Below are 19,371 nucleotides of genomic sequence, written 5' to 3' on the forward strand. Positions count from 1 at the left end.
GAGCTCCAAGGTGTGTGTGTGTGTGTGTGTGTGTTAGAGAGAGAGAGATCTCTCCAGCTGCGGGCTGAGTCACACAAGACTCAGTGAGCCAGATCTCGACAAGGTCACCACCGAAAAATTCCTGCGACTGAATTTCTGACGACGAGACTCGGTTACAGGGAAGGTGGCGAAGGCTTGTCCGAGGTGGGCTGTGCAGCTCGGGCTACCATGGCACATGGTGCTGCCCCCCAGTGATACCGTTCTCACTTTGCAAACATCAAATAGCAGAAGCCCAGCAGGGAGGAAATGGCCTCATACTGCGTGACTCGCTGTCAAACTGCCGCTAATCCAATGGTGCACGGTACATCGCTGGCATTAGTAAACTTCTCTTACTGGCCAGCATGCGCAGACCACTAAAGCTTCTCTTTCTCTCTCTGTGATGGGGATCATGCAAGGTATGGGGTGCTTAAAAGACAAAATAACTAAGGCTCAATTGTGCTTTTGATGGCAATGCAGGGCTACCGTGCCCCCTTTTCCAACAGCTACATGACTACGGCTGTCTGCCTTGAGAGCACAAAGACATGCAGCGATTTTATCCTCGCAAACCCATTGGAGCAGGCTCCCTTCATTCACACCCCTCTGGAAAAAAACCCACTTCGGCAAAGCGCACAAGACTGCTGTCCCACGTGGCTACAAAACCATCACCACCCGAAGTGAGAAAGCTTTCCAAGCTACCGCCACCTCTCTGGATCTCCCAGGCATCTTGTCAGAGTCTCCTCTGTCCTTGGAACAGGAACTGTCAGTGAGATCTTCAAAAGCATCTAAGGGTATCAATGTCTGTTTCAGACTGGAAGATCAGGCAGTAGCTAACAGTCAGGCTGGTTGCTTCCACTTTTGAGCTTTTCTATAGTGATAACAACACCACATAGTTCTTATACAAAGCTTTTCATGAGTAGATCTCAAAGCACTTTACAAAGGAGGTCAGTATCCTTATCCCCATTTTACAGATGGGGAAACTGAGGCACAGAGCCCTGGATGTGAGTTGCCTGAGGTCACTCAGGAGGCCAGTGGCAGAGCTAGGATTAGAGCCCAGCTGTCCAGAGTCCTACTCAAACAGTGCCTCTCCTGCTTTCTAGTTTCCCCCCGTATGTCTAGTTCTCTGGGATTCTCGCCAGTGTTTGTCTACAGACAGAATATTTGTTAATTGGAAAAAAAAACCCAGAGATGTTAAAAATCATGGACTAGATCCTCAGCTGGGGTAAATCAGCTCTATTGAATTCAATGGCGCTCTACAGCCGAGGAGCCAGCCCCACGTACTAAGAGGTGAGAGGCAGTCACGGTCCAACAGAAGAATCATCTCAGGTCTGAAACACTTGGAAGTGCAGCATCAATTCAGGCCTCCATCCCTTGGTTTATTCTGTGGGGACTTTAAACAGGGGCTTGCCTGCTCTGTGCAGATGCTGAAGAGCCCATGGCAGTTTGCACAGGCAGAGGAGATGGAGATGTGAGGTCATGCCCACCTGTGGCCATTAAATGCCTATGCACTTAGTGCACCAGCATTTTGCAACACAGAGGACGCTAGTCCCAGTGCCGCAGTCAAACTGTTGTGAACTATTGTTAGACGGCTGCTGCCCTCCTTTCCACCCCAGAAATGGTTGCATTTCATTATATGTGATGCCTGCCTATAATTTGTAGAGCTTTGTTTTAAGTTTGTAAAAGGCTTTGGGATCCTGCCGGATGGCAAAGGCTATTGTAAATACAAGACAGTACTAGCATTCCAGAGACGTAAAGTTAGCTTTGTTTAAATTAAGCACAGAATCGGATTTTGATTTCAAGTGAATTAAGAACCTATTATTTATACCCAGTGTATTTGCTTTCCCCGGTCTATAAAATTATCCCTCTCTTCTTCTCTTTGTCCAGCGAGATCCCACTGGACTTTTCCTTCTCGAAGTTCTCAGTAATCAGGTTGCGCAAACTGCCATGGTCCAAAGGCCAATCAACTGTTTCAAAAGAAATTAGGATTATTAGGGTGAAAAATCTGTCCAGAGCTTCAGTTAAAGTCCTAACTTGTCACTGCGCTTGCTGCAAACCCACACTTTCTGATAACTGTATCAGAAGGCTGCTAATACCATCTCATTAATAATATGCAAATCCAGGGGCCCACGGAGTTTCACCCACTCACATTAGTGTTAAATATGGCCCCAGCTCTGCTATTGCATTTCTTTCCCACGGCCATCTGAGTATAACGTTTCTAAGTCCCCAGACTGTCAGAAATGTGCCCACTCTAATAAAGCAGTGAATCAAATCCTGGGTAGGCACTGAGCACATACATCTCCCATTGACTCCAGCAGGAACTGCAGGCCCTAGGGAACTCCCAGCATTTGGCCCCATCTTAGAAACTATGGGGCCTGATTCTGTGACTCCATTCCTGCGCTAGAGGCCGCCTTTGCTTCCCTATATTTTGGGGCTATAAAGGATCCCGTTTTGTCCCTGGTTTAATTTAGAGCAGCCCTAGGGCTGCTCTTATGCTTCACTTCCCCTGGCCACTATGAGCCCTGGGAAGCAGAGAACAGCCATAGTGCAGTGCACTCCAGCCATCCCATCACAGGAGCTGGGAGCAGGGTTGGCGCAGAGCCCTTATGCCCACCGGGGCAGCCCCCTCCACAGGGGATATTATCCTAGCATCCTTTCCACCTGCTTTAAGGCTTCTTTATGCCAGGGCAATGTAAAAGGGCCTTGGCGTAGTTGGGAACCAGGCCCAGTTAGATCTTTCAGAACAGGCTCCCAAGGGAAGTCGTGAAAGCCCCATCACTAGAGCCATATCAAGCCAGGCTGGATGGAGCACAAGCCAAGATGGGAACGTATTGGCAAGTGCGTGGGGGGAGACGGTTATAATCCTGGGAGCCTTTTCCACCTCTGGCTGCTGTGATCCTGCCATTTGATTCACATTCCCCATTTTGTTCCTTTTGCAGTCTCCTTGCTTCCGCCCCAGCCAGGCCTCTATGGTTCTGTTCCTGCGTGTGATAGGTAGCGTTTGGAGGCAAGTGAGGCTGAGAGAGAAGGTGTGAGTACTTACAGTCCTCTATGTTCTCTGCCATGTGCTCTATGGTAGGGGAAGATGGGGGGAATTTCGCTGCATCTGTACTTTTAAGGAGTCCTGTGCCACCCAAAAATGGATTCAATAAAGGGAGCGAATCCTGCTCTCCCTCGACCTCCTTATAGCGCAGGAAGGATTCAATGAGCAGGAGATCATTGGTTTTCTTTTCTATGATACCTGTGGGGGACAAGTTGAAACGGATGGACTCCCCCCCCAGATTAGGGTTGCCAACTTTCTAATCACACAAAACCGAACACAGCCTGCCTTAGTCCCGGGCCCCCTCTGTGCCACTGACCGGACTTTTAACGGCCCGGTCAGTGGTGCCAACCGGAGCCGCCAGGGTCCCTTTTTGACCAGGCGTTCCAGTCGAAAACGGGACGCTTGGCAACCCTACCCCAGATCCAGGCATAGATACCGTCCATTCCGAGACCACTTCTGGCAAAAGCCCCACTGGGAGGCAGGAACCTGGCTTCTATTTCAAGCTCTTGTGTGACATGGGTTATCACTGGCTAGGTGAGGCCTTGGGTTTGTGGGGCCCTATACAAAACAGACTACACCCTAAGGTCCCCCCCTAGAGACAAGAATAGAACTCAGGAGTCCTGGTCCCCAGGCCTCTGCTCTAACTAGTCGGCAACACTTCTTCCCAGAGCGAAGAACAGAATCCAGGCTCCCCAGACCCACTCCAACCACTGGAGTGCTATACAAAATAGACCAGACCTCACATTCCCCCCCAGAGTCAAGAATAAAACTCAGCAGTCCTGATCCCCAAACCCTGCTCCAGCCCCGAGACCCCACATTCCCCTCTAGAGCCAGGAAGAGAACTCAGAAGTCCAAGAGCCCCGTGTTCTAGCTACTAGACTCACGTTCACTCCCACCATAAATGTGTGAGTGACTCACTTCTCTCTCAGTGAGTTTCTCTGAAATAGTTTGGGTTTTTTTGGAGCTTTAGTAAAATTCGGGCAAAGGAAAAATAACTCACAACTCACCAAAATACTGCATCAGGTTCAGATCCGTGATCTCCCCACTCTCACCAAGCTGCTCCATTATCTTGGTGTCCTCGCAGTGTATTTGTTTAAACAGAAAGTCCACAGCGGATTTGAGCTGGTCCAGGACCTTGCTGCTCTCTTTACAGGTGTACTCATACAGGTTGGCCTCTTCGGTGGTTTTCTTCAGCTTCTCCTATCAGCACAAAGCAAAGCCATCCCAAGAGTTATCTAGGCTCCAGGGCTTGTACCATGTACAAGAGCTGGGCCCAAAGCGAACCCCCCCAAACTGTGCCCCATCCAAATACCCCAAATTCTGTTTGCAGCTCAGACCCAATTTCAGTTTAGGGTTGGAGGGTTCAAGGAGCATCTCCACACAGAAGGTGAGTGTGAAAGACACTGAGCACAAACCAGTGTGGAAAGGTTTTGGACTGATCTCATCCCTGCTGTAATTCTACTGATGCCATGTGTCTGGGGGGAGTAGCCTCCTCCTGGCAGCCCCTTGAGGATGACAGAATCATAGGACTGGAAGGGAACTTGAGAGGTCTTCTAGTCCAGTCCCCTGCTCTCCAGGCAGGACTAAAGTATGCAGGACATCACCACCAAGTGTCCCCTGAAAGATCATGGAGCAGGAGATACTCAGCACTTAGGAGACAGGCTAACAACGCCCCACTTCCCCCAAGTAATCTCAATAAGTTGGGAGGCCCCAGGTGGCTAGGAAGGGCCACTTGTGGGGAAGAATGAGCCAAGGGCTCCGTGAACTGCATAGACTGGGCCTGGGGTGACTGACAGGGCTACACCCTGAGCCCATCTGACTTGGAGGGTGGTCAGGGTTGGTGTGCAGTTCCCAGTCACAAGGTCAGGCCTGCACTCGCACAGCCCGCTCCAGCCTCCTGAGCCGGAGGGGTTTCAGACAGGGGCTGAGAGAAAGGGCTGGCAAAAGCCAAAGCAGGGTCCTCTGCTCGGCTCAGCCAATCACTGCCCCCTCAGCAACACACTGGTATCAGAGCTGACAGGAGGGGAGGGAAGGGACACCCATTGTTGTCAAGGAGGGTCTAGAACTAAGGGTGCTGGAAGGGGCAGGGGCTGGATCGGAGGACCCTGAACAGTGGGTCTGCACCCCTGCACACTACAGAGCTCTGAACCCCACTGGGCAGAGGTTTTCAGGGGTGGCCTGGAGGCAAAGGGGCAGAGCAGGACCAATGGAGGGCAATGGCCATTCTCCTCCATAGGAGGGTAGCATTCGGCCTCAGAGGCTGCAGCACTGGCACTGGAATAGCTCCTTCTGCCAATGCCCATGCAGAGAAATCCCAGTGCCTGGCCAGGCCATGCAGACGGCATCCAAGGGCCCAGAATCTAGCCCATACAGTACATACCGTACAGCCAGGGGGTAAGTCACAGGCTAGTGAGGCTCTCCCCGGACAGCTCCTTACCTCCATCTCCTTGAGGCTGGTGTTGCTTTTGTCATCAGCAAACTTCTGTTGGGATTTTAAGTGAAGAATTTCATTCTACATAAAATATAAGCACATAAGACTAATGATTGGGGCTGCCCCACACTGCTGAGCAAACCATATCCTGGGACTTTGTATGCAGTGTCTGTGTTATACCCTCAGTGGGGCTGATTACACATAGGGTCTGCTTCCTGCAAGGTTCACTTCCTGCTCTCATTTACCCTGACTGCCAATGGGCTGGCGTGGGAACAAGACAGACCAGAGTACGGCTCCTTGTCTTCTTCCACCTTCTGGTAAAATAGTCCCTTCCAAAATCAAGCAGGATTTTCTGAAAGCAGCAGCAAGTCCTAGCAGTATTCCCTCCCTGGGTGTTGGAAGAGCAAATGGGAGAAAAGTTCTACTAATCGCAGCAAATACCATTATTCTGAGCTCATGTCATTGCAGCTTGAAAAATGTGGGCCAGTTCCTCATCAGCTGGTGTAAATCAGTGGGGCACTGCTGATTTACCCCAGCTGAAAATCTTGTCTTTGGTGGAGGGCCTGAAGCTCAGGGGATCGGTATCAATCATTCTCTGTAAGGTATCTATCACCTTAGGATCCAAGTGATTGGAAACACTTTGGGGCACAACCATCTTTTTGTTCTGTGTTTGTACAGCCCCTAGCACAATGGCACGTTTGTACAGCACCTGACACATCTCCTAGGCACTACAGTTATACAAATAATATATAATAAAAAAATGCTGCCACCCCAATGCTATACCCCTAGTGGAAATGCCAGTGCACTCCCTTGAATGCTTCAACCTGTCTATATTCGTGTCTGTTGGATTCAACTGGAGGACCAGTAGTCCTAGGATCCAGTAGGACCAGTACCCCCATGGCTCTGCTCCAAAATGTAGTGACCAGCTGGAACCAGCTGAACATTTTAAACTGGAGAATAAAATCACAAGAGATCACAGCTCATTGTGCTGTTCAACTCCAAGAGTGAAACGGGCGTTACAAAGTCAGCATATTGGATTTGTGTTAATTGCTTTCAACTGCCAGTCTGCCGGGTGACTAGAACAACCAGCCAATGCCTGACGGAGGTGTTCCGCACCTGGAAAGCACAAAGCAGAGCTCCAAGGCACATGTGATGCATCGTAAAGTTGAAGGAGCTAAGTAGAGTGTGAGTCCCTAATGTTCTATTTTCACCCACAATGAATACATTGGTTCTTGCATTGGTTACATGAATTAGCCACTGCTTAGGACACGTTTCCAAACAGTCAGATCACAGTCACTAGGATATAACTGCTTCCTAGTTAGAAGTCAAGAAAGGAAACATTTTTGGTTAGTAGCCAAGATATTCCTTTCCCACCACTAGGCTTCCCTTATGTCCCAGCTCCCAGGCATAAGTATCAGGGCTGATAAAGTGTTTTCTTCTTTAGTGCCACACAAACAAGAGGCAGTATTGGGAGGTAAAGCCTTGGAACTAATTCCTTCATCCCAGGGGACAATTAACTATCCCTGACAGGTAACACAGAGACTTCTATCTCTAGGTCACTGGTTCACATCCAGGTCAGCAGTAACTGAAAGGTGTTACCAGCTGATGGATGCTTTGGGATATCAGTCCAAACCCCTGGGGGAACAAGTGTCCATATCACCAAATTCTCTGCTGGACTGACCCCCGTGTGGAAGTTTCCACAGAGCAGTGAAAGACTAATTGGGCCATGAGGACGGAACATCCTTCTCCCCTGTAAGAGTGGTCCCTCCAGATCTGGGATAAGACATACTGGTAGAGCAGCTGGCACTGCCTATGCTGTACCCTGTTCAGCAGGGGAACACACCTCTTCTTTGCTGTCAACCTAAAAGCTTTCCCAAGCACTAAATCCCCACAGAAGATACATTTTAAAGCCCAGCTTTTGTAGAGAAAGGAAGCGGAAGAGATCGGCTGCTTTGCCACGGGGAGGAATTCTGCTGTGTCCAAACACAGGCCATCAGCAGCCTCTCCCTACAGTCCCACTCTCTTTGGCTGTGCAGAAGATGGAACCACCAGCACCCTTCCCCTAAAGATCTCAGCAGCAGAGCCTGGCGGAAAAATAATTCCAGGCCCATTCTGCTCAAACACAGGCCAGAGAGTAATAGAGTCCCACTGGTTTTCTCACCATAGTTTAGAGGTATGCTGGGCCACGTTCCTCTCGGCGGCACAGAAGTCAGTGTGGCTGAACTGGGGAGCATTTGGCCAGCTATTCACAGCCATGCATCTCTACTAACAGGAGACACCATAGCCACTGGGGAAAACCTCAACAGCTGAGTGTTAAGGTCTGTCTTGAGTCTCTGGGAGACCCCCGGCCAGCTATGTGCAGTATGGGGCCCCATTTTCTCCTGAAAACAATCCTCTGTAGCAAAGTAAAACCTTCTCTGAAAGGCTTCATGCTTCCACGCTCCCCCCACGCCTAACCTGTCCATTTGATGGGTCCCTCCCCAGCTCCCTGCCCTTGGTAGGTTGAGAGTGTCCCATGGAATCCCTTCCAGCTGATCCTGCTTTGATTTAACCAGATTGCATGGAGGCTGCAGTCCGCAGCAGTAATGGACAGCAGGTAAAGCATATGAATTAGAGCATCATCCCCTGGCTGCAAGGAGGCCGCGGAACACTCCATTTACCCGTCAAACAAGCCAGAGCTTAGACAGTGGGCAAAGTAAGATCTGGGGATCCGGTCCCTAGGAACTGGAGTGTGGTGCCTATTCAGTTCGAGTTTGGATTTGATGAAAATGTTATGGCAGGAGGGGAGCCAGGTTCCCGGGCAGGACAGAAATAGCTTTCTACTGACAGAGGTAAAAATACTGCTATCTACCACCAAAACCTCAAACCGGGGCCCAAATCCTGAAGTCCTCCAGCACTCACCTCTCTTGCAGCACTCAATGGGAGTCTCGCCCGGGCAAAGCCCTAGGAAGAGCTTCCAGGCTTGATCCCACCCAAGTACAATTTTTTGCACCATTTGCTGTCACATTTCTGTGCACATTTCCAGTGACGGCCTGTCATAACTATAAAGGGAAGGGTGGCAGCTCTCCTGTGTACTGTGCTATGGAATCCCTCCTGGCCAGAGACTCCAAATCCTTTTACCTGTAAAGGGTTAAGAAGCTCGGGTAACCTGGCTGACACCTGACCCGAAGGACCAATAAGGGGACAAGATACTTTAAAATCTTGGGGGGGGAAAGGCTTTTGTGTGTGCTCTTTGTTTTAAGGGGTGGTTCGCTCTTGGGACTGAGAGGGACCAGACATCAATCCAGGTTCTCCCCATCTTTCTAAACAAGTCTCTCCTATTTCAAACTTGTAAGTAAAAAGCCAGGCAAGGCGTCTTAGATTTACTTTGTTTTCTCAACTTGTAATGTACCTTTTACTAGAGTGTTTATCTTAGTTTGCTGTACTTTGAACCTAAGACCGAGGGGGGTCCTCTGAGCTCTTTAAGTTTGATTACCCTGTAAAGCTATTTTCCATACTGATTTTACAGAGATGATTTTTACCTTTTTCTTTAATTAAAAGCCTTCTTTTTTAAGAACCAGATTAATTTCTCCTTGTTTTAAGATCCAAGGGGGTTTGGATCTGTATTCACCAGGAGTTGGTGAAAGGAGGGTGGGAGGAAGGAGGGGGGATGGTTAATTTCTCCTTGTTTTAAGATCCAAGGGGGTTTGGATCTGTGTTCACCAGGGAATTGGTGAAAGGTTTCTCAAGGCTTCCCAGGGAGGGAATTCTTAAGATGGTGGCAGCGGACCAGAGCTAAGCTGGTAGTTAAGCTTAGGAGTCCTCATGCAGGCCCCTACATTTGTACCCTAAAGTTCAAAGTGGGGATACAGCCTTGACACGGCCACTAAAAATAACATCGGATCGGGTTTGGTCAGCATCTCATGCAGCAAATACCCCCAGCTCTGCACAGCTACTGAGCATCACTTCCTTGCAGTACCTCCTCTGGGTACAAGATGGCAGCAATGAGACGATGATTCCGTCTCCTAGACTAGAGTTCTTTTTTTGGATGCCCCATTTATGTTCTAAAAGTCACACGCCTGCGGTGGGATCGGCAGCTGAGGCCCTAGCGTGGGCGGCAACAGCTGCAAGAGCGAAAGAAGAAAACCTCCGTCTAAAAGCAAAACGGCAGCGTGAAGGGTGTAGAAAAGCAGCCGGGCCTAACCTGCATGTTCTGTGTGTTCTTCTGCAGCCTCTCCATTTCGTTGTTCAGCTCGGTGACGTAGCTGAAATACGCAAAGTTCTTCTCCTCTTTCTCGATGAAATCTGCCACCAGCTGGCCAATGTCCCCGTCCTCACTCAGCTTCAGCAGGCGCATGTAAGCCACCTCGTAGCTCTCAAAGCTTTCGCCTTTGCTCTTTCTGGTCCGCTTGCTTGCCTTGAGGGCTGGAAGAGACCAACAGCAACGCGCAAACTGCTGGGGCAGCGAACTCCCTCCGTTTCTTGCATTTCGGCCCTGCCCATCGCTGGGCAAACTCAAAAGAATTCACCTGAAAACACTGGGGATTAAATTCATGCCCACGGGGAGGCAGGGGGAGGTTGGGGGGGGGGGGGGGAATGCAAACTCAAGAAGGCCAACAAAACCGAGAGCAGGGCTGGAGAACGGGCCATGCCAGAGAGACCAAGGGAGCTGATTTATAGAGACTAAGGGTACATCTACACAGCAGCTGAGAGTTTTAATAGCATTTAAAGATAGCAGTGTGGTTGGGCGCCTCGGGTGAACTCCTGCCCGGCACCCTGGCTACGTACCTAGGGTGGCTAGCCCAAGCCACTAGCCAGGCCGCCCTGGCTACACTGCTATGTCTTGAGCAGACCTAGAGCGCGTACATCTACCTGACCTGGGATTACACCTCCCAGCTGCTCTGTAGACATAGAATAAGAAAACCCAGGGTGGTGCACATGGCCCATAAGCACCTGCAAGGTAACAGTACAAGTGGAGGATGGGAATTTCTCCCTGAGGATGACAGGAGAAATGACCTCTGCCCTCAGTCCCATCGGTGCCACCTCACAGCTGAGGTGAAACAATAAATGATTAGCCCCCTCTAGCGTACACTGAAACTAGAGCCTGTTTCCCCTCCCCCACCAACACCTCTCTCCAGCGCCTCTCTCCCTCCTACTGTCGCAAGGTCCCATAGAATCACAGAAATGTAGGCCTGGAAGGGACCCCTGACACCGGCTGCCCAGTTACACAGCTCACTGTTGGTTGCCTGGTTTAAATCAGGAGTAACACCGTGGAAGTCAATGAAGTTATCCTGGAGTGAGTGGAGAACCCAGACCACGGTTTCTCCGTAGCGTGGACCATATCCTAGCTTCCCTAAAGCCAATGGGATTTTTGCCAATGACTTCAGCACTAGCAGGATTTAGTCCTCTGTCCACAGACGCCCAAATGGCCTTTCACATCATCATTACTTTTATGGATAATGCCACCCATTCTGTGGGAGAGGGTAGGGGCACTCCCTGGTCCCCCGTGAGCAGGGGGTTAACCCCAGCTCAGCGTCCCCATCCCCTCACACCCAGACTCAGTGCTGGGGTTATCGGAGTGAGAGACACAGGGGTGAGAACCTCTCTGGGAAGGGCAAGACAAGGATGGACCCCAATCTGAGAGTGTTCTGTCTTCTTGTTATGAACATTCTTCTCAAAGGACAAGACCCAGCTGACTGTGACCATGAGGTTTTATGCTGAGTCACACACCAGCTTCTTCTATATGGGGGACGGGGGGGGGGGGGGGGAGGGATTGTTATCCCATATGGTACCTTCTTCCCTTTTGGCCTGTTCCTCAAAGTCTGAGCGATCCACTAATTTGATGAGCATAAAGGCTTTCAGCTTGGTCTCGTGGTCAAAGACACGTTCCAGTTCCCTGAATTCCACATTATACTGTGCGATGTCTTTGCAGCGCCTTTCCTTCATGGCGGAAATCCGTGCCAGTGCCTCCACCCTAGACCCAGCCAGAAATCACACAACGTGCCCCGTTAACTAGTTAGTCTTTACTGTGTGCCAATCCACACATATAGTTCCAGACACTGGTTCAACAATTAGCTAGCAGCATGGACAGACTGTGGCTCCTCAACAGCACAACTCAGGAGAATGGGATATAGAGTCTTTCCCCTTAAGGACACTGGCTAGACTACGGCCCAGGTTAGTAGTCACCAAGTGTTGTGCCAGCTTAGCTGCTGTTCGGTGGTGCATGGGAAATGACTTGGTGTGGTTCAGTTTCCATAGGACAGAAGTTCACTACCCCATAAACCACCACTGCAATGGGCACTGATAGACCCCCCAGTCTTAGCTAAGAGGCCAAGTGTTTGACTGGGCCATCCCTACATGATCCTGGTTGAGGTGCACTGGTAGTGGGCAGTTGGGTGAAGACCACCCCACTCTGCCTGTCCTATGGATGAGTAGAGGAGCTCAGATTCTAGGCCCATCAATCAGGCATCTTTCCTGGGCACTAGAAAACTCAGCTAGGCCCACATTTTCACAGTTGATTTTAACTTTGCTTTTGGTGCCCAGCTTTGGACATCTAGGGCCTGATTTTCACAGGTGCTGAGCACCCACAGCTCCAGTGGAAGTCAATGGGAGCTGCCAGAGATCCACCCTTCTGAAAATCAAGTCCCGGGTATTTAACGTTGAGCACCCAGAATTGGTGGGCACTTCTTAAAATCTGATCCTAGGTGGATATTTATTAATGAATAAAATGGGCATTTGTGCCCTGGAGAGCAATACCAAATGTACTGCCAAGAGCTAGCGCGGCCTGTGCCTTTTCCTCTCCCATTTACCGCTGTTCGTATGCTTGGCTGGACTGCTCAATTGCAGTGTCCATTGTTTTCTTCTGCTGATCTAGTGTTTTATGAAGTTTTGAATAGAAGTTGTCAAAAATAGCTTTCTGACATCGCAGGTTTTCAATCTCTTCTCTGAGTGTGGCATTCGTGGTCAGGATGGTGTCGAAATGGACAGTGACCTGGGAAGACAGGTTGCAAATGAAAAGTGTGTAAGGGAGGCAGAACAGGAAAGAGGAGCCTAGCTATTATGGGTCAAACAACATACAGCAGGGCTAGGACAAACGCAGCCCAAGGAAGTCTTAAGTGAGCCCTCTGGCTACCCTTGTCTTTAATACAGCAGCTCAGCCCACTGAACCTATGGAGAGGCCATTCGGATCACGATGGAGCTGGGATCTGTTGCTATTGAAGTCCACCTGCCCTGTATCAAAGACGATTGGCTGCAATCAGCTTCATTTTGCTGCAAAGTAGGTGTAGCCCGTGGAGCTCCTGGGAAATTGCAAACATTGCTCTTGGCTGGACAAGCCTGAAAGAGCCGAGGATGTGCAATATACAGCAAGAGTGAGCGGGTCAATGAAGACAGGAAAATTCCTTTGCGTTGCTTGGGTGAACCAGTGGTGCTTGAATTTTTAAATTACCTTCATAATAGAAAAACATCTTGCAAACACTCCACATACCGGTAGCCAGCTAGTCAAGGAGCTGCAGTGCAAAATGTATCAATAGCATGGGCAAGCGATTGCTTACATGGTTCAGGCGATTCTCCAGCATCTGAATCTGCTTTTGGAGCCATTTGCTATCATTCACTTGTTTCACCTTTACTACAACCAATTTTTGGGTTTTGATCTTTTTTTCCATCTCCACTACCTAAAAAAAATCAAAAAAAAATATCTATTTTTACATTCTGGATTTTTGTCAGTGTGTTTAGCCAATGTAAATACCCATGTGTTGACCTGAACTACAGTAACCCATGTCAGTAATGATCTTAAATGTATAGAGCAGCTTTTATCCCAAACGATCCCTCTTTACAGACACTGAAGTACAAACTACAAACAGGAGTCACTTTATTTTTAAGTCACCACTGAAATACAGCTACCTCTGGGGTGAAACAGCAGCTGTTTAGGGCATAACAGGCACAGCAACACTATGCAACAGAGTAGAATAGAAAATGAAGAATATTTTACCATGGTACCTCTTGTGCCATGGTCCACGGGCCACCTACGGTCTGTGGAGCTCTTCCTGGAGGTGCATATAATGAAGTGTTTGGAAAAATGAGGAGTTGGAAGAAACTCCCAACACAAAGTGGTCAGAAGAATGAAACAGTCGGAAGACCCCCTGAAACGGACCCCTACCAGCACGATGGTCAATGATTCCATATTGACTCACAAGGGAAGGTGCCACCTACTGAATCTCCCAGATCACTTCTGCAGCATTTGGGTGTTCCTTGGTCTCCTCTAAAAATACTGGCCAGACCCAACTCTGCTGAGCCTAAGAGCTGAGGATATTTTTATTGTACGTATTTGGTTGTTTTACTTAAATGTCAAGTCTCAGGGCACATAAATGAATGTAACAAAAAACACTGTTTTTGCCTCTTTTCCAAGAAAAACAATGAGAGCAAGCGTGGGGTAGGGAATATTCCCCAGCAAATCCCACACTCACTTTTCCCCATCCAGACCACCCCCTCAAACCATAGTGGTGTATAGGAACACAGGGACCAGAGTCAAACCCAAAGTCACTGGGCGAACTTCCACTGACTGTAATAGGAACAGATTAGGTGGTCCATAATGTCTTCAAATCATGCGATCTTTTGCTCAAGAGGTGACATTATATTCCAAGGCCTGAGCTGACACATTTTATATACAAATGCTTCAAACACAAGATTGCCCCGCAAACAAACTGCAGACAGGCAAGGTTTTTTCCCCCTAAGATTTTAATTATTTGATTCAGAGCTTTATTCCCTTTGGCTATTTCATGCCATGATATTGCCATTGTGGTGATCAAACTTATTAGGTCATAATCCTTTGAGTTACGTTATCAGTTAGAGCAGAAACCTGAAAACATATAGCCAATTTAGGGTCTGATCCCAAGACACTTACCTGAGTAGTCCTTACTTATGCAAGAAGTCCCACTTACTTCATTGGCACTACTCAGGTAAGACTTACTCAGGTGTGTAATGGATGCATCACCGGGAACCTTGGTAGCAATCAGTGAATTGCTCTTTTGACAAGCTATGAAATGTGAAGACACCTGAAGCTGTACAGCGGCACAGCTGCAAAGCAAAGAAAGAGCTACCATCCCAGTTGTGACAGATAGGAGGGCGTCGCTTGTTTTGTGGCTTTGCTAATGTATATCATGTTTATCCATTTAACTGTTCAGATACTCTACCTTATCGTCAAGTTCAGCTATCAGGGCTTTGGTTGCTCTAATCAGAGAATCATATTCCTCTTTGGTCTGTAAAAGAAATTTAAGCTCCATACAATTTCTGTCATCTAACATCATATTTCTCTGTGACTTTGTGAGGCTCAAGAGTAATGCAATCTCTTCATGGTCCTGCTTCAGTGAATATATTTCTTTTCTGTAGAAAAAATGATAAAAATAATATTTGGCACTTAGCATCTTCAAAGCACCATGCAAACATTAACTATGTTACCCTTGCAATTTCAGCTTCTAGCGAGGGAGAAATTAGTTTAGACAAATTATTTTAAAAGACATAAAAGACATTCCCCCAACCAAAAAAATTAAGAGTTTTTCCAAAAATGTATACACTTTATAGCCTAATCCAGCTGTCCTCTTGCATTTAAAACTCCCATTGGTTTCAAAGGGAGTTCTGCATAAGGAAGGATCAGGACCTAAATAAAGGGTCTCTAATTATTCTAAGCAAAGAGATTAATTCTGTGAAAGCAGGAAATTCAAAAGGTTATCAAGAGAATAGTATCACATAAAGAACCCAATCCTGTATTTCTTGTGCATCCAATATTCCCAGTGGACAAACCTGGCCTGGAGGATTGGGCCCAAAGCCCATAAATGTGTGCTTTTCGGACCTTCAGTATCATGTAGTATGCAAAACACAGAGGGTCATATTCCCAGCTGGTGCACACTGGCATAGTTCTGTTGCAGTCGATGCAGCTACACTGTTTTACACTAGCCGAGGATCTGGCTCAGAGTGATTTTAATGTAACTGCTCCTGGCATAAGTAAGAGCAGAATCAGGCCCACAGAGGACATGTGCAGCCCAAATTTGAAGGTGTCTTTTCTTATTCAGTCACAGACTAGCAAAATGAAGCTGCCCTTACTCCTGATGGTACATTTGCTGTTGAGCCTTGACACCAAAAGACTTCCGTCTTTCTACCATGATCCGAAACTGCTGCTGCAGCTTCCGGAGCTCAGTCTCAGCCATCTTCTCCTTCTCCTTCTCGGTGAATTCCGAAGGGTCACTCCTGGACTGGGACTCTTTCCACCGCTGGGGAAATGGTACAGTTTTGTCAAAATCTTACTAACACTTAGTGCCTATATACAGTAACACCTTCTATTAACTAACATTAACTAGTTCAGCCTCATAGCCGGGCTGAGAGCTAGGGAAGTAGTCCTATTCCTGTGTTACAGAGGGGAAACTGAGGGACAGAGAGGGCTCTGTTATGGCTTTAAAAGCCACAACAGCATTAGGGGATGTCCTGCAGCCAGGGCCGGCTCTAACTTTTTTGCCGCCCCAGGCAAAAAAGAAGAGCGCCGCCCCACGGTAACACCTCCCCCCCAGTGCTGCGCCGGGCCGCCCAAACCCCCGCCCACCCCCCAGCGCCGCGCCGTGCCAGGCCACCCAACCCCCCGCCCCGAGCGTTGCACCAGGCCGGACCGCCCAAACCCCTCGAGTGCCCCACGCCACCCCAACATTGGCCGCCCCTTCTGAGGTGCCGCCCCAAGCATGTGCTTGGTCGGCTGGTGTCTAAAGCCGGCCCTGCCTGCAGCTGACAGAGGTAGGCAAAAAGTCTGCAGGGTGCAGCATTGTCCGCATGCCTGACTTTAGAAGTTATTGTATACAGGAGTAGGGTGTGGTCATGGCTGTGATACCCCCATGGGCTGCCGAACACCACAGCAGGCACTAACACTGCTTTGCACCTGGAAGTCCGAATCTCAGGCCCCCAGGACAGGAGCACAAAGATGCGGGGCAAGGACTCACAGCACCTTCTTCCCCCGGTTCAACAAAGCCACTACAACAAAGGATGACAAAGGATCAGGCCATAGCAGTGCCTGGCTCCCAGGCCACTGCTCCAATCACTAGACAATCCTTCCCCTCTAAAGCCAGCATTTATTCATACGAGTTGAAATCCTGGCCCCTGGGAGTTCTGCCACTGACTTCAATGAGGCCAGAGTCTCACCCACGATCTTCTTGACAGCCGTGGGAGACAGTTTGTGCAGTTTTGCTCATAACCTTCCCTACAGTCTCTGATGTTGGCTTTGGGGATTTTTTACCTGCGAACCCTTCATTGTTTCCTGTTGACGTCAGCCTTCAGTTCTGGGCAGATACTGCGATAAGGTAAACGTAGCAAACCCTCCTCCAGAGAAGCTCTGTTCTTAAAGAAAAAATAGAGAACTAACCGGCTATGTCAGCAGATTCCCAGCACCGATTCGGGATTCAGTCTGTCTCCCCGCCCCAGCCCCAAACCCCCTTTATTATCTTTGGCACATGAGCAAATAATCACAGATGGCTGCATGCTGAATAAGAGAAGAACATTTGTAGTGATGTCACTGTGAAACATGTTCCTCCTATCCAGTTTATAATTAGGGAAGAACAGATGGTTCAAGCCTATTCCAACCCATTCAGTATCTGAGTTTCCATAGAAATCATAGAAAGAGCTCATGTTTACAGAGCAGCTGCATGAACCATACAGCAGGCATGGGGACGAAGGGGTTAAAAGAAGATTGGGGAATCAGATTCTGCCCTCGGCTATGGGCACAGAACTCCTACTGCCTTCAGCAGGAGAAGTGACGGTGGACATGAGGGCAGAAGTTAGCCCCAGGATTTCCAACCCCTCTTCAAATACAGCCCGGACAGTCATTAGTCATCAGTATGGGATAGCTCAGTGGTTTGAGCATTGGCCTGCTAAACCCAGGGCCATTTAGGGATCTGGGGCAAAAATCTGTCTGGGGATTGGTCCTGCTTTGAGCAGGGGGTTGGACTAGATGACCTCCTGAGGTCCCTTCCAACCCTGATATTCTATGATTCTCCCACTGGCTGCAATGAGAGTTTGCACTGTGCCAGGACTGAAGGCCAGATTGAGCTAGACCTTTTGGCAGGGGTGTAAAAGAGCCGAGGTACAAGGGGCCTTCTCTCCCTTCCCTTGCGGCATCTGCATCAGGGCCCGACCCTGCACTCTGCTCCCTCCCTACTCCTCCAGGGTCACCCGAAGGGGACAGGGACGAGGTAGGACCATGAATCTGCCCCCCACTCCACACAACAGGGTTTCAAGTGGCCCTCTGTATAAGAGATGGCATATAAGGAACACTTCCCCGGCAAGTTCAGGTCAGGGATGCCACCCGCTTACTAGGGCTCGTGCTGAGTGGGACAGCTCTGTCTGCCCCTTCTTCTGGGCTGCGAAATTGTGCTGCTATAGAAGCCCACAGGCTTGCAATTAGGGCCAGATTTTTCAAAGAGCTCAACACATTGGATGCTGAGTGCCTTTGAAAATCTGGCCTGGATCAGGGTGCCTAAACAGGAGCTGAGCTGCTGTAGAAATCTGTCGCCATTTGTGGGTGCTGAGCACCTGAAAACCTGGCCCTGAGCTCTTTTGAACATCTGAGCCTGGCAAACAAATCAGTGCTTATGAGAGATCCCTCCACAGCAACGGGTCAGTATCCAACACACCCTTTCTGTCCACTACTGTTTGCTCTGTGCAAGGACTCTAAGTATATTGTGGTAACTCTATCTATGCTCGGATCTTTTACAGATACCCAGTAACAGTTAAAACTTGTCTATATTTGAGAGTTAATTCAGATTAAGGTAGGTGTAAATTTAGAGCACAATAGCCATTCCTGAATAACTCCAGGTGTAGGCAAGCCTTTACACTTAACCCGTAACTTTATTGGTTAAAAAAAGAGTGCACCTGCTAAAGAAAATTGAAGTAATGAGAAACTATTTGTCCAGTAACTTGGTAAAAACCTCAAGGAAGGTAGAACTCTTTGACCAGTTGTGGATTAAAGTCATTTCAGTATTTACACACGTCTTGTCTTTGGGATACACACACGACGAACACACGCACACACCCACTGACACCCTCACACCCCACTAGTAGAGGAAACTTGTCACAAATCTCCTAACAATCAGGGCCAATCCTTGCAGAAATGGCCTAAAAAACTACCCATGAAAGCTTGGTTTATCAATCAACTCTCAAACGAAGGGCCAGGCCCGAAGCCCACAGGAGTCAATGGGAGACTTTCTACTGACTTCCGTGGGCTTTGGATCAGATCCGAACACTTTTCTCATTGGATACCATCTTTATACAACCACAGGGCTTCAGAGCGGGTTCCGCTGGGAGGAGGCGGCGGGTTGTCCAGCCTCTGTAAGGGGTGCGAAGGTTTCCTGCCCCAGGAAAGCTGTTTTTAATAGGTGACGTTTAGAGCCACAGGGTGTATTCCAAAGGGGAACATCAGCTCCTGCTTTCTGAGCCGGGGCCCGCCGATTTGCCGAGGGAGGGGAGGGAAGGGGAAGGAAAGAAAAAGGCCCCAGGCCCAGCCCCATCCCACCGCCCCGTGAGTCTTCCCGGCCCTGCAGGGGCGGCCCCAGCTGGCAGCCAGCCGTGAGGGCAGGACCCCCGCCCCGCCGCCCCCACGCCCCCGCCGGGCACAGGGCGCCTACGCGGAGTGCGGGCTGCGGGAGCCCGGCCAGGGTGCTGCTCTCCTGCGCTCCGCAGTCCGTAGAACACGCCGGGCCCGGGGGTTCCCTACACAAACGGGGCCCCTTTGTGAGGCGGCCGCCTGCCATTGGCTGCCCCGGGCAGTCGCACCCCGGGGAGGGGCGGGGACACGCTCCAGCGTCTGCAGGCTCCAGCCCCGCTCGTTCCCCTCCGCCCCTCTCTGCTTTCCCCCCTTCCCCTACGTGCCCTCCGG

General features: G+C 49.4%; 1 protein-coding gene across 1 annotated transcript; it reads right to left on the reverse strand.

Moving 5' to 3' along the window:
• Positions 1-40: 40 nt before the first annotated feature.
• On the reverse strand, positions 41-15,637 carry CCDC63 (coiled-coil domain containing 63). The gene is made up of 10 exons (XM_024196225.1): positions 15,564-15,637; positions 14,657-14,846; positions 13,019-13,138; positions 12,275-12,456; positions 11,258-11,439; positions 9,670-9,890; positions 5,493-5,567; positions 4,063-4,255; positions 3,056-3,253; positions 41-1,979 (listed from the first exon to the last, which is right to left on the reverse strand). The coding sequence occupies exons 1-10, from the start codon at positions 15,620-15,622 to the stop codon at positions 1,864-1,866; spliced, it is 1,536 nt and encodes a 511-aa protein (XP_024051993.1). The 5' UTR covers positions 15,623-15,637; the 3' UTR covers positions 41-1,863.
• Positions 15,638-19,371: the final 3,734 nt, after the last annotated feature.

This window comes from Terrapene carolina, unplaced genomic scaffold (assembly GCF_002925995.2).
Source record: "Terrapene carolina triunguis isolate 2854851 unplaced genomic scaffold, T_m_triunguis-2.0 Scaffold234, whole genome shotgun sequence".
Taxonomy (NCBI): Eukaryota; Metazoa; Chordata; order Testudines; family Emydidae; genus Terrapene; species Terrapene triunguis.